The 14,678-nt window shown below is 30.7% G+C and overlaps 1 protein-coding gene across 2 annotated transcripts; it reads left to right on the forward strand.

Moving 5' to 3' along the window:
- The first annotated feature begins 398 nt into the window (after positions 1-398).
- Positions 399-12,524, forward strand: LOC130448143 (uncharacterized). 2 transcript variants are annotated; one of them, XM_056785378.1, is made up of 6 exons: positions 399-534; positions 5,861-6,211; positions 7,949-8,205; positions 8,271-8,534; positions 8,595-8,831; positions 8,924-12,524. In XM_056785378.1, exons 2-6 carry the CDS (start codon positions 6,063-6,065, stop codon positions 9,049-9,051), a joined length of 1,035 nt encoding a protein of 344 aa, XP_056641356.1. In that variant the 5' UTR covers positions 399-534; positions 5,861-6,062; the 3' UTR covers positions 9,052-12,524. The 2 variants fall into 2 exon arrangements, with proteins under 2 accessions (XP_056641356.1, XP_056641357.1); XM_056785379.1 differs by having other exon boundaries at positions 8,945-12,524.
- Positions 12,525-14,678: the final 2,154 nt, after the last annotated feature.

Below are 14,678 nucleotides of genomic sequence, written 5' to 3' on the forward strand. Positions count from 1 at the left end.
AAATGACAAATTTAACAAGATATAAATCTGTACCTTGAAACAAAAAGGGCCAATGTCTATTTTCGTCAAATGACAGGAAACCCAATTTAAATTTGAGGAATTGGCCATTTTTGCATATCCAGTAAATAACTTTGGCCGTGACAAAATATTTGAGTTTCAATGATCTAATAATAAGAGGACTTTGGTCCTTTTAACAATTACTATATGTCGCATCCTGAATTCAATTATGCATTTAACTCAAATTTTAAAATTTTGGACATTGGCCCTTTTTGTTCCAAGGTACAGAAATATCGATTATACAAATTTGTAATCCTTATGGGACGCTCATGTTTCATAAAAATAAAATTCCGATTATCGTATTTATGACAACAGATAGGAAAAAGTTACGGTACGGCAACGCTGTCGATAGCGCAGAGCATCTACACACCGCAAGTGTGCCGTGGTCGAACTGTTTTCTACAAAAGAATCGCAGTTACTGTGGCTTCAAGATCGAAATCGACCAAATACAGTTGTCAACATCATCTAGTTGCATTGGTAAGTACCCACATGCAATTGTTCGTGGTTATCTCTCACACGTGTCTTCATTTGTTATGCGCAGGACCATCGTTTGTTGAGATGTAGGCAAATAAAAATAGAGTACAAGTGTAGGTAGGTATTTAAGATTCATTGCTGGGGTAAATAACTTTGTTTTAAAATATTTTTTATTCGCCTACATACTCGCACGTATTTTAATTCAAATTGTTACATTTGATTCAAAGGATTACTGTCCTTTTTGCTCTCTTTTTTTAATTTTTTATTGTATATCTCAATTATTTTAGATATAAAATTCGAAATCAAATTTGAACATTTAATATTCTCGCTAGTCTACTATATTTTAAAATTGCCGTTTAATTTGTATAAAATACGAAATTACTACAATTTATAAATTATTTTCATTCCGTTGTACGTAACCTCAGTAATTTTATAATTTCCACCATTGAAACAGATATAACCCATAATCTAATTTATCAAAAATAAAATTTTACAATTTCTTGCTATTTTCTTATCGAGACTTGTAAATCCAATGAAATATTGTGCAATTTAATTTAAAAAATTATGCAATATGTTATGTTTAATATTATAAAAGTATTTATATAATATTACCTTGTAAGAAGGGTTAGTGCTAAACGCCGGTTAGGTACTGCATTCTCAAAGTAAATTTACTATACACCGAAACTCATTATTAAGTAAATACTTCATTATATTACGAAAGCACTTTTTAATGTTCACTATACATTATACACTTACGAATATTTCATATTTTAACGTCCGATTTTCAAAATTAAAACAACGCATTTTCTTTTCAACAATGGAGTCGTTTTATCATGGCCGACTTATACTAACAATATCTGTCAAATTTTCGTGGTTATAATTATCTCTATTGTTCCAAGGGTATGGGAGTAATTCGAGAGAGGGGGAAATGATGGAAAATTCAATTCATTTTTAAATATTATTATTGAAAGCGTAATTAAATTGATTTTTACTAAATGAATAAATAAAACGCCGCCACTGACGTAATATATATACATAAAACAGCGATAAATTGCATCTATTGCGTGCCGATGTCGCTGTTCAGATTTATTGGGAAGCTGTTTATAATCACAATCAAAGGCACTTCTTCTAGAAGTGATCTAGTTAATAATCAGAGGCGTAACTATTACGTAAGACATAAGAAGTGGTTGAATATTATTTAAAATGACGTTTTTTTATCTGTTTTGCCGTTAGCCACCTGTATAGCGTGATGAATTTTCTGTTTTTCTTAAGACGTCAGTTTATTCATTATGTCCGGTTTACCTTGAATACATATGCGCACATAATATCCCGTAAACTAATACTAATTGTGAATGTCAACAAAGTTATTTAATATTATTTCGGAAAATTATTTCAACAGAAAAACTAAATTTATTGTTTTTATTTGATGTTACTTGTTGATTGTATTTTTTCTAGTTTTCTCCGTCACTGCGCTTTGTACATTTACCTTCTATAACGGTATCACATCGCGGATGCCCTTGTATACTTCTCCCGCAGACCGAAACAAAACACAAGCGGCATTTTAATTCCGCAATACAATCGCTGTAAGTGGGACGAGAAAGCTCTTTTATTATTAACTGTTGAAATAGATGTAAGCTAGAGGACAGTAAAACGTTTTTTTTTTTTCAAAATTAAAACGATTCCTTTAATGCTTGTGCATTGATAAACTATTTACTTTTCGAATTATTTGAAAAAAAATTATAATTAATAAAAACCGAGCTAGTTACGTCTCTGTTTAATTTGGAGAATTATAAAAAACAAAAAGCGTAGAGATACTGGAGCCTAGATACGAACGAAACCCAAAAATAAGTATCTTGCTGTTCTAAAACTTGAAAATATTAACCGTAGTAGGTATAAAACGATTTCAAAGTCCACAAATACGAAGGGGACAAACCATAGAAAACAAATTGCAATATTGCATAGTAACGTTCTGACGTCACGAACAAACCACGCCTACTGGAAAGGTTACGACAGACTGCGAGATTGGAGAGAGGTGGAAAGTAATCGTAGCTATTTTGGAACGTTCTTCTAGTAATATTGTTATTTTGTAACTTATTCGTGTTAATCTCGATATATAACCATTTTTATATGTAAACATATATTTTTTAATTTATTATGTTACGTGACTTGGTTCACTATAATATTAAAAACTAAGGTATACATAAAAAATAAGTACAATTACAAAAATGTCGTTCCCATCTCCGCGCCTATGTTAGGTGATACAATAGAAAGCAGAGAAACGTCGTGTATCAAGTTTTTCGAATGTAACGTTGAGTAATGTACCAGGAAAAAGAACAGCATCATCGCATTTGATATGGTGACCAATCGAGCCTTACTGTAAAAGTGAAAAGATATAACGCAAAATGTAGGCGGTCGTCGTCGTCGTCGCAGGCACAACCTCCGACGGCGTTTATTTTCTTCAATGATTCACGAATCATATTGATCAGAATATTTCAGGCCTTACTTATAGATAAAATTATACGAGGGTAAACCAATAAAAATGTAAAACAAAACGTCAATATCATCTACAATTTTTACGATGTATGGCAGTTATTTTGCATTTAGAAATAGAAAATGACTTGAATTATATATTATGAAAGCAATTTTAGGTGCTGTTATATAAATATACTGCCGAACACAAAATTTGTGTCTGTTCCAACATATTTTGAGGTTATTTCCATTCCGTGATATTTTCCTTATAAAACATTTCAGTATTTAGAGTGATAAATTTCCGTCGTCGTTCAACTATTAAAAAAAATTCGTTTGGTAAATTAGAATATGGAAAAAAAAATATTTTATTCACTTAAGCGACGAGACATTTTTATAAACCGTTTGTCGATCGATTCAATTTCACCCTCCTTATACGAATACCGAACGCGGTTCTGACCCTCATAGCCGGCAGACTACCCTCAAAAAGAACTCTGTGCATTATAGAATTTTAGTTTTTAAAACATATGACAAATATATGTGTCATATTTAAAAATGATTTATTCTTATAATTGTTTTTTTTTTAATTTGCCCAATAAATCTTAATTTGATAATAAATTTATAAAAAATGAACTTTTAGTTGATTCTATTAGTACGTATTTGTTGGTACACGTAAAACTCTCTACGATACACAGAGTTTCGGCACTCATTTAGTCATCAATTTTGCTGGTATGGTGGCTCTTTCTCTATTCTATTGACTAACTGAAGGAATAGGATGCAGGCAGCCCAACCCCGACCAAGGTTAATACAGCCCAAAATAAGATGGGGACAAAAAAAAGCTCCCGACCTGTGTCACAACCAATTTAAATTAAAACATTAAGAAAAATGTCCGTAGGAGAAAGCGAATGAGGTATTAGAGGCAAATTGGAATATTTTTAAAAATTATTTTGAAAGAATATATTAAACAGCAACGTTTTTCGACGCTATATATTAAAAAGGACAAAACTACTTTCCGTTCTTTTGTAATATATTTTCAGTTATTTAAATAGTCATCACTACCAAGAAACGCGTCCAACTTCTACTAGTTGAAAGTAGTAGGAACACCATAATCTGTCATGGATAAGTAATAGCGGGTCCTTTCAGTAGCCAGTGGTAGGCGATCATTTCTATATAAACAGGGAAAAAGCATTTAAAATTTAAATTATACTACTAGATACCGAAATCCCCCTGCAGCCTAACCTGTCCGATCACGAATTTCTACATTTCGACAATCTAATCAGTAACCAAAGTAAAAAAAAAGAAAGCGTCCAAATTAGCCAACAACTACGGCGACCAGTACAAAGTATTACAAAAATCCTCAACATATATACCCACTACCATCGATTTCTGAAGCCCCAAAGCGTAAATAAATTCGTATCGTACGCCAGTAAAAAGCTGAAACGTTCTCCAGTTGACCTTCCCTGTTTAAATATCTCGATGTACGTAACAATGTCGAAAGATTCGGCAACGCCGCGACCGATTTCCTGTGCTATCTTTACGAGAGGCGAACCAGCAACGGCGATTACTGAGAAAGGTTTTTATGATGGTAACGAAACACTACAACAGCACTCTCGATGTTTTCTCTGCTAGCAAGGCAAAGTCATCAACAAAATTACACTCTGTGTCGATTTTGAACGTTTTCTCCTCTGCTCGGTGGGTAACATTTAGGCTGGGCGTTCGGTATTATAATAAACAGAATGTTCCCTTATCTAACTCGCTCGATGATTTTTTTTTCTTACAGGGGCGTAAAATATCTGTATTCAAATCTTACTCAATATGTTTTCAATTATTTATGATATAAATAAATTAACCACTGTTGACGTAATTTGTATTTTCGTATTACGTACAGTGTCGTAACGATATCAAAATAATTTTAAGTATAATTGCACTCAGAAAAATATAATTTTACTATATATATATATATATATATAGGACATTCCATATATCGGTGGATTTCCTTTCAGAAACTTGAGGATATCATTTGCGGTTGATGTATTTTATAACATATATATCGAAAGCTTTATAATTAGATCCTATTTAAATTGAATATATATATATATATATATATATATATATATATATATATATATATATATATATATATATATATATATGGAATAGTCAATAAATATTATTTGTTGAATATTTTTCTAAGAACAAGTACCTGCTAAATGGGTACGGCTTAGGATGGACTCGTACTTTGCAAATATTTCATTGTTATGAATAAGACAACCCTCGAAGTAGTATATACACAATACTAGGTATCTAAAATTAACGGCACTCTTTAGTTATAGAAAGTATAATACACACGTACAAGTTCCTTGGAACGTATATCAACATTAGTTTGATGGCTTTCGAATGGTTCGTATAAATTCATGCTACAGTTACAGGTGGTTTTATTATTATCAGAATTTTTGCTCGTTTTGAAATGTTTTCACTGGTTTCTCATTTCCAGTAATAACAGAAGCAACATCCGGCAACCGCGTCAGGGAAATGTAAACGTAGTTGCCAAATTTATTAAAGAAATATCAATAAGTTTGTATTAAATATCATTGTATATGTTCTCGACATTACGTTATTCATAAATGATATCGTAATTTATTATAAAAATTATTTTTAGTTTATTGGAATTTTAAAATAATAAATAGGGCGCTGAATTTTTCGTTCGTCTTTAATAAATTTGATTTGGAATATAAAATTATTATTGAAGTAGAAGTTTAATTTTTTTTTCTCGATAACTCGTTGTTCATTAATATATTTTTATTAGTTTTGAATTGATATTAAGAGTCCGCGGTGACGTGACACGAATTAATTTTTTTTACAGTAAATCGTTGAAAGAATAAGAGCTCGGTAAATATCGAATAGACGCGGCAACTGTGTATATTCAGTCTTGCTGGGTCGGGCTTGGGGAAACATCAGACAATCGAGGACACAGTAGTGCTGCCGCTCAGCTAACATACGGCGAACCCGGCAACTAGTTTACAGCACGCCAGCTTAGTGGTGTCAGTTAGTGAATAGCGATAGGTATGGCCTCTGCGAAAGATACGGCTACGTTCTTTACCCACGGCACCTGTCAACATTTTGAGCAGGTTCTCAAATTATATCCGCAAGCTCTACGACTGAAAGCAGATAGGAAAGCTAAGAAACCCGAGGAACTGATCAAATTAGACAATTGGTAAGTAGATTTTAGTAAATTTACTGTTGTGTCATTGAACCCTATTAATGTGTGCACTGTCTAAGTAGTCGAGGTCGAATGAATAGCTTTAGCACCCCCGCGAGATCTTCTCTGACGGTCATTAAAATCACGCTTGTCACGTGGTAATCGATGACAACTGCAACATGCTCTTACATATATAAAATACTTGCATTTTCGTATGAAATATATTCGCGTTGCTATGACGGCGTCATGGCCTCGTCCTTTTAGTAATTGAAATCCGTTTTTAACCCTTTTAAATTTGGAAATAATACTTTTAAATCCTTTCAACATACATAATCGACGTTTTCGAATATACATCTGACAGTTTTTCTATCTGAAATAACCGAAATACTAACAAAACATGCAATGTAATACAACTAAACTTTCAAAATGGTGTCTGATCAAACAAAGCATTATACGTTGATGGTTATTTTTCATAGTTTTCGACATATTTTCACCGGTTTTTCATTGAAAACGTTACAATATTTGTTTGGATTGTCTTTGCAGTTGTTTACTTTTTGTTTATCGCGCCGTTTTCATACTTTAAATTGATTGATCTTGACCGAATCTTGAACGAAGTAGTGGGGATTATTTCTATTAACATCATTAAGTGGATTTTAATATTTTGAAACCAACTTACTTTCTCATCATATCTCTCGTGAGCAAGAACTAAATCTTATCGGTTTTTATATTACGAATTTGATACATTTTTCATTCCAAACATAAATAATTATGTAAATGACAAGCTGCACTCCAATGGAAAATACCCAGATTGGTATTTCCGATGTTTCATATTGTTCTCAATATGCTCCGACATATTTTTATATATCTATCATATTATAATAAAAGAGGGTAGTAATTTATTATTACTCTATTAACAAGATAATTTTTCTAGATCTTATTGCTCGGAAACTTTTCTCGAAAAAATTATAGTAAATATATTCGTTTAGGTATATAATAATGAAAATTATTTCGTTTAAATTTAAAAATTGTTTTATATTGTACAAATTTTTTTCTAGTAATCAGTTTATACCGTCCATCATATCAACTTACATATTTATTATACAGAGTGATTGAAAAAGGGCGTTTGCACAAAAAACAACAAATAACTTGAAATATTTTCAATTTTAATAAAAGATAGTTTATATAGGATGTTTTACGAGATATTATGTTGCTTAGGGGTGCTAGTAAAAAGATTTTTCTATAATTTAATAACATAGATATAATTTTTGTTCTCCTTTTTATTTCATGTATTTTTAGGAAATATTTGATCAAATTATCATTGATAGTTGAAATTGTTTTTGTCGGAAATTTACTGGTAACATTAAATTCGATATCCGAATATTTATTTCTCGATAAAATGTATCAATAGATAAATAAGTGAAAGTAATTGAATCGATTGTAATAAAAGAATAGAAGGTAGGAGAAAAAAATTAAATATCCGTTCGTCCCCCTTGAAACTTGAAACAATTTTACTAAATATATCCGAAAATATTGATTGTAGAGAATACATATATTTATACAGGAGTCGAATTGACGTATTTTTTTCGTGGGTCGTAACACCCAAAACAATAGGATTACGTAAATAATGTATATAATCCATTTTGTGTAGCTTTTTGTGAGCTTCATTTTTTGTTCTGATCTTTCTTTTCCAAAATCAATATTTTCGAATGAAAAGCTTTATCGAAATAAATAATTTTAAATTTTATATTATAGGTACCAAAATGAACTACCGAAAAAAATTAAAAGTCGTGGAAAAGACGCTCACCTCGTCCACGAGGAATTGGTACAATGCATGAAATGGAAACAGACGAGAGGAAAATTTTTTCCACAGTTGTCTTATTTGGTTAAAGTGAATACACCCAGAGCTGTAGCTGCGGAAACGAAAAGAGCCTTTAGAAAATTACCAAATCTAGAATTGGCAATGTCTGCATTATCTAATTTAAAAGGTGTCGGTACAACAATGGCTTCCGGTAAATATTAATATATGGAGAGTTAAATATTTATGTTAAAATAAATGTTTTTTTATTTTTTTTAGCACTATTAGCAGCAGCTTGTCCGGAAAGCGCCCCCTTTATGGCCGATGAATGTTTAATGGCCATACCAGACATCGAAGGTATAGATTACACGACCAAGGAGTACCTGAAATTCGCCAATCACATCAAATCAGTCGCCGATAGGTTGAACAAAGCCGCCGAAGAAACTGAAAGACCTGATGCTGTTCGTTGGTCACCGCACAAAGTCGAATTGGCGTTATGGACGCATTACGTCGTTTCCGAACACAAACCAGAATTGCTATCTAGTAAGTACTCTTTCTTTCTTCCTCTCATTACCCTCCAGGAACCTTATTTTGCTTTTTCAGGTATTTTCGCCGGTAGTCCTTTGGAAAACGGAAACGCCGTTCCGAAACCGGTTGTAGTAGTACATCAAAACGGCGATTCGATAGATCCCGCGACGTCAGACGAAAGCAACCAAGGTCCTTTGAACGGAAAAACTATCTTGGACGAAGACACTACCACCACCTCGTTTACGGATAACAGTCCGCCGTCATTGGATCAGAACGAAGAGACAAACGACAGTGTCGTTTCTGGATCAGAAGGTATTATAATAAACATACTGTATTTATTTATTTTGAATATTTTATTTATTTATTTTGAATATTTTATTTATTTATTTTTTTTTCGATATTAGAATTGAGCAAAGATTCTCTAGGTTCGACGGACAGTATCGGAGAGGCGACGAAACGGCCGTACGAAGACACCACCACCACCGTCCAACCGGCGAGCAAGAAATTAAGAGAAGATGTACAAGCTAAGTGACAAATACGTAATTACCTATAATTTTTTTTACTTTTTCGTTTTTAAGTATAGTATCTAAAAGGAAAACACATTTTGTAAGAAGTTTCATTATTTAAATTTCCCCCCTGTATTTTCCGTTGTTTTAATTAATAGAAATCGGTTCCCGAAGTTTTTCCACAAACTAATTTTCGAAAATATTCTGTATAATCGATATACGATGAAAAAAAGCTGGCTGTGAACGTATTTCTAGTTTTTTTTTCTTTTCTTTTGGTGATCACTTTTGTAAAACGCTCGGTATATATTTTACATTATTTTTTTTCATCATTCTCTCACATCAAAACTGTTGAATTTAAACAAATTCGTGTTATTATACAGAATAGGGAAAATTAATTCGTGTTTATCCCTCGTATATAAAATCGAAATCGGAAATAGTTTGTGCGAGAAAAAAACGAGACGAAATGTTCTCAGTAACGATTTTTTTTTATTTGATACTCAAATTGGAAATGTCGATTTTTCTGGAAATAAAATTTTTTTATCCGGCTCGAAGGACCATAAATGTTTATTATTCGATTTTTGTTTTGTTATTCTTTTGGTAAGAGTGACTTAGAGGCGATTTCATAATTTTACCAACCATTCTCTTGGGTTACCGTTTTCCTTTCACTTTTTGGTCTTTTTGCTTTTGAATATATCGCAGAAATTAGAGTCTTGATCATTTTAAACGAATTCACAGCTTCAACTAGCAATGTTTTAGAGCCTCTATTCTTGTCAGGTGATGCGGAATGAGCTCGAGGCTGTTTTACACATTTCGCCCATTTTCACATCAATTAGAGCCTTGAATAATCTTTGTCACATTTTTGGCTCTTACTACCAATATTAGAGCCGATATTCTTGTTGGGTGATGCAAAACGAGTCAAAGCTTTGTCATGTCGAATTTTTCTTTCACATGTTTTTTCAAAATCTTATGTTTATTTTAATACGAACCAGTATCCGAAATCATCTTTAATGAATTTTGGGCTCATATAAACAAAATTAGAGCCTCTACTTTTATTGGGTGATGCGAAATTAATTCAAGCATTGCCGTAATGACTGTTGTTTTTCACATTTTGGTTTTTTATTTTAGAATATATTGTTAATTTTAACATCAACCAGTATCCTGTATCATTTTTAATGACCGTTTAGTTCTTACTCACATTTTGGTCTATTTATCAAAAATATTGGTAATTTTGACATCAACCAGTATATTTTGTTTTCTAGTAGTAAAATTAGAGCCTCTATTTTTATTCAGTGATGCAGAATTGACCCAACTATTATAGGGAGAGTGTTTCTTCCACATTTTTGTCTTTTTTTTTTAAATATAACGCTCTTTTCCAGGTCAGTTAGAATCCTGAATCATTTTGAACGAATTTCTAGCTCTTACCAGTAATGTTAGAGTCTATAATTTTATTGGTTGATGTAAAATTAACCCTAACATTGTCGTGATGACTTTTTCTTTCGCATTTTTTTTTCTGTTTTCAACTCATTTTCGATATAAAAGAGCGATATGAATATTAACATCTTTTTTGGTTTTACGAAAAGAATTAGAGCCTTTTGATTTTTTTTTCTACAAAACCCACATCGTTTTTAAGAAAATAAATTTTATTTCTAGAAGAATTAAGAAATACTTTTATTCATTGATTATTTTTGTTTTTTAATAATACATTTAGTCGTTTACGAAATTTTTGATACTGTTCTCTATCATCCCCTAATATATTACCATTACTAGGGTAGTTAAGTAATTTATTTGTTTCTTTTAATGTATTCCTTCTAACTTAGGCATTCTTTTATGAACTAAAAAAATATATATATGAGAGGTACATTCCACTATTTCAGTTGGGCTTAAACAAAAAAAAAATAATAATACTGAATGTCTCATTGTAATTTTCAATGTTCCGGTTCCGAATATTTCCTCAATTAGATGTTACACTACCTTCAAAACTATTTATTCGAGAAACGAAATATTGGGACACCCAGTATACATGATAAGTTGCATTTGTAATCTTGTACATAATATAATATATATATTGATACATTCTTTTATTTTATAGCACTGGTTTATCATTTCTTTTTTTTTTCTTTACGTATTTCGCCCACTTCAAAACTTACATGGTTAGCCAACGTAGCTCAGATCCAAATTTAAAACAAAACCACTAGAACTTGTGATTTAAACGTTTCTTGATGAAATATCTAACTCTGTAATCAGAATATCTACACAACTATGTTAACTTAGCTGATCAATTCAAATATTGTATTTTGTAATTTAGTTAGAAAATCCCTGCTACTTAGAATACCGTTCAATGATTAATTATATCATTTTTGAGAGTCATTTACTTGGTATACGGTTGCTAATTTATTACTACATTGTATAACCTATCAGTTTTAGTAATAAAATATTTATTGATTAGTTAAAATACCGTTGAGTAACTACAACAACTTAACTGATCAATTAAAATATTGTTATTTGCTCATTAGTTAAAATTAAAATTAGAAAATCCCTGCCGATTAGTTAAAATACCGTCTGATAAACGATTATAAGGTCGTAGCTAATCAGTCTGTTATTACTACTGATTAGTTAGTTATAAAATCGATAAAATATTGTTGTTGCTGATAGGTTAATTAGTAAAACTTTGTTCTTCTTTACCGATTTGCTAAAATACCATGAAATAATGATAATATCTTAACTGATCAATTGAATAAACGTAGTTAATTAGCTATAGCATCGTCGCCAATCGAAATACCTTTGATCCTGATTAGTTAAAATATTGTAACTGGTCATTTAAATAGTGTTGCTGAACAATTTTTAATATCAGTTGTTGCTAATTATACCATGAGTTACATATTTTATAGATTTTTTTTAATTATAATTTTTATGCAGGTTTTATTGGATTTTTTAATATTATGGTATGTAATAGTAGGAAGAAGCTACGTTGCTAACTGAAATTTGATTTTATGAAATCGTATAAGGTACAAATAAAACGCAGAACGATTTTGTAATTTCGATTTATTAATAATAATAATAATAAATAGCAAAGCTCCGTTTTTGTTATAAATATTTATATATATACAAACACTATATATATAGAGAGACAACAAATAACTGAATGCCTTTTATCAAATATTGTAGTGTATACACTTTTACATAAAAAAAATAAATACTAGATAATAATTTTTTTTTGAATATTCATTATGTTATACGCCCTGTTCGATTCTCGCGAATTTGAAAAAAATTAAACGGGCGTGTGTACATAGAGTGGTTATTTTAAAGAAAAAAAAACGGATTTTGAAAATCTCGTTCGTACTACATTTTATTTTTTATAATTTCAAAAATGCCTCTCGTCACGCTTCTTCGAATTGAGATCTTCAATATCCGACACATTATTTAATGTAAAAAAAATATCATTTGTAGATGAGTTTTGAGGTTTTGTAGGATATTTTCATAAATATAAATATTTCACGGCTATATTCGTTTCATTTTATTCGTTGTTACTTTGGCTAAAAAATTAGTTAAAATATTAAGAAGTATCAACTGCAAACTAACCTCTATTCCCTTGGCCCCGAACATATCGAAAAGTCTTTTCCATTCTTATACAAAAAATTTGAAACGATTTAAATTTTTTTAAAACAATTAGAATCAAATAATCGAAATAGATTGTCAAACATAAAATAATCAAAAAGTCCTTCATTCAATTTAGCAGGAAAAATTCTTAGACTTGTATAAAAAAATTTTGACATTTTAGTTTCAAAAATGCAGTTTAGACGATAATCTCTTCAGTGGAGCAAAAGTTTTGAGGTTCGAGACTAGAAACAAATCACTGTGGGTAAGTTCTGGAGATGTGGAAACAATTCAAATCTCAATGGATGCAATGTTGTCATCATTTCATTTTTCTTCAAATGGTGCTACATAATAATTATGGTTTTTCACCTTTTTAAATTATTATACCATGTGTATCCCAAAATACTGGTACCAGAACATTGCTAGTCGATTTTGGAGTCGGTTAATCAAGTACATTCTATCGTTTTAACTGCCCAGAAAAATTAATTCGTTGTTGCAATGCTTCAGTAACTATGAAATAGAAACAAATGGAGGACTTTACACAAGAAGAACTGAAGTATCAGTATATGTACCCATCAATAACGAGGTACATAAAAGTCCAAACTGGGAAATAGATTTGTGAAAAGGGTTATTGAAGAAGGAAAAACATGTACAAGGAGGGGGAGACCAAAAAAAATGGTTGGATTCAGTTTTGAGGGGAATTAAAGCACTTGGAGTGAAATTGTGATATCATGGCACACAATTAGGTCTAATTAAAAATTTTGTCGATACAGTGGATCATAATGGGAGCTGATTTTTGTATTTAAAAGTAAAATTCTGTAATAAAAGTGACACAAACATTTTTGTTGAACCTCAAATCAGGAAGTTAATAAAAGATTCAGTTATTGGAAAGATATCGAACAAGCTAGAAAAAGTTTCTATAAAAACACTATTAGCACAAATGGAACCGAAAGATATTAGTCAATTACTGTTGATTTAGAATAACTATACGAGAGTTGAATTCGACAGAAAAACCTATATTAATAATGAAACTTAGTTAATAAATAATTTCTTCCACTTACTAAAGTTCAAATTTTGTTGTGCAGTGTTTTTTACTTGATAATTTATTTTGGAAGACTCAATTCTGGTTAGTTATCGAAAATACAAAATCAATTTGACATTGTGTCATCTGCGTTTACAAAATAGATGGTTTTCGGGTACTATTTATACACAATACAGCCTCATGTAACACCAGATATCATTTTTTCCAAATGTATTAGAATATTAATTCATTTATTGTACTTCCACAAAATAATATACTATTAGTCGATACAACTTTCTTATAATCCCCTATAACACAAAAACCGAAGGTGTAATTTAATATACAAGCATTTACATACATCAATATTTCTGAAAACAACTTTAAATGTCTCGATTCATATTCTGTTACACAATAAAAAAAATTAATATCTAAATAACTACTTATAAAAAAAACTAATTAAAATTATAAATAAGTGAAAAAAGCAGAATTAGCTCATTTAATAGATGTTATGTCCAGTTTTAGCTCTACACCTTCTTGGATATTAAAAATTGGGTTATCCATTTCAACATGATCAAGACCTACCCCATTTTCTACGAAAACTGTAAATAAACTCCTATTAGATATCCCAGACATGTTCAAACTGATTGCGGTTTAAAAATTAAGCAAGAAATTTCATTACCTTCATTGTTGGAGCATTTTGATCCAATTTTAAATAATGTACTATCGGAAACTCCTGTAAAAAAATAAGAATAGGTTTCTCACCTGTCCTGATTACTCCACATAATGTATAATTTATATTACCAACTAGTCTTGAGCCCGCGTTGGTTAATACTTTCCATCCACGTACGGAGAAGTTGAGAAAAAATAATTATAAGACAATTCTAATTCACACTTTTGAAGTAAAGTAGGATAAAAACTTTATTTAAAACTTATTTATATTGTGTACAATGTAATGAAATAAAAAAATTATAATGAGAAACTTTTGAAAATATAATCTTTATATACATAAAAATATTCAAGTTTTAATACGAAATTTTG

This window comes from Diorhabda sublineata, chromosome 8 (genome assembly GCF_026230105.1).
Source record: "Diorhabda sublineata isolate icDioSubl1.1 chromosome 8, icDioSubl1.1, whole genome shotgun sequence".
NCBI classification, from domain to species: domain Eukaryota; kingdom Metazoa; phylum Arthropoda; class Insecta; order Coleoptera; family Chrysomelidae; genus Diorhabda; species Diorhabda sublineata.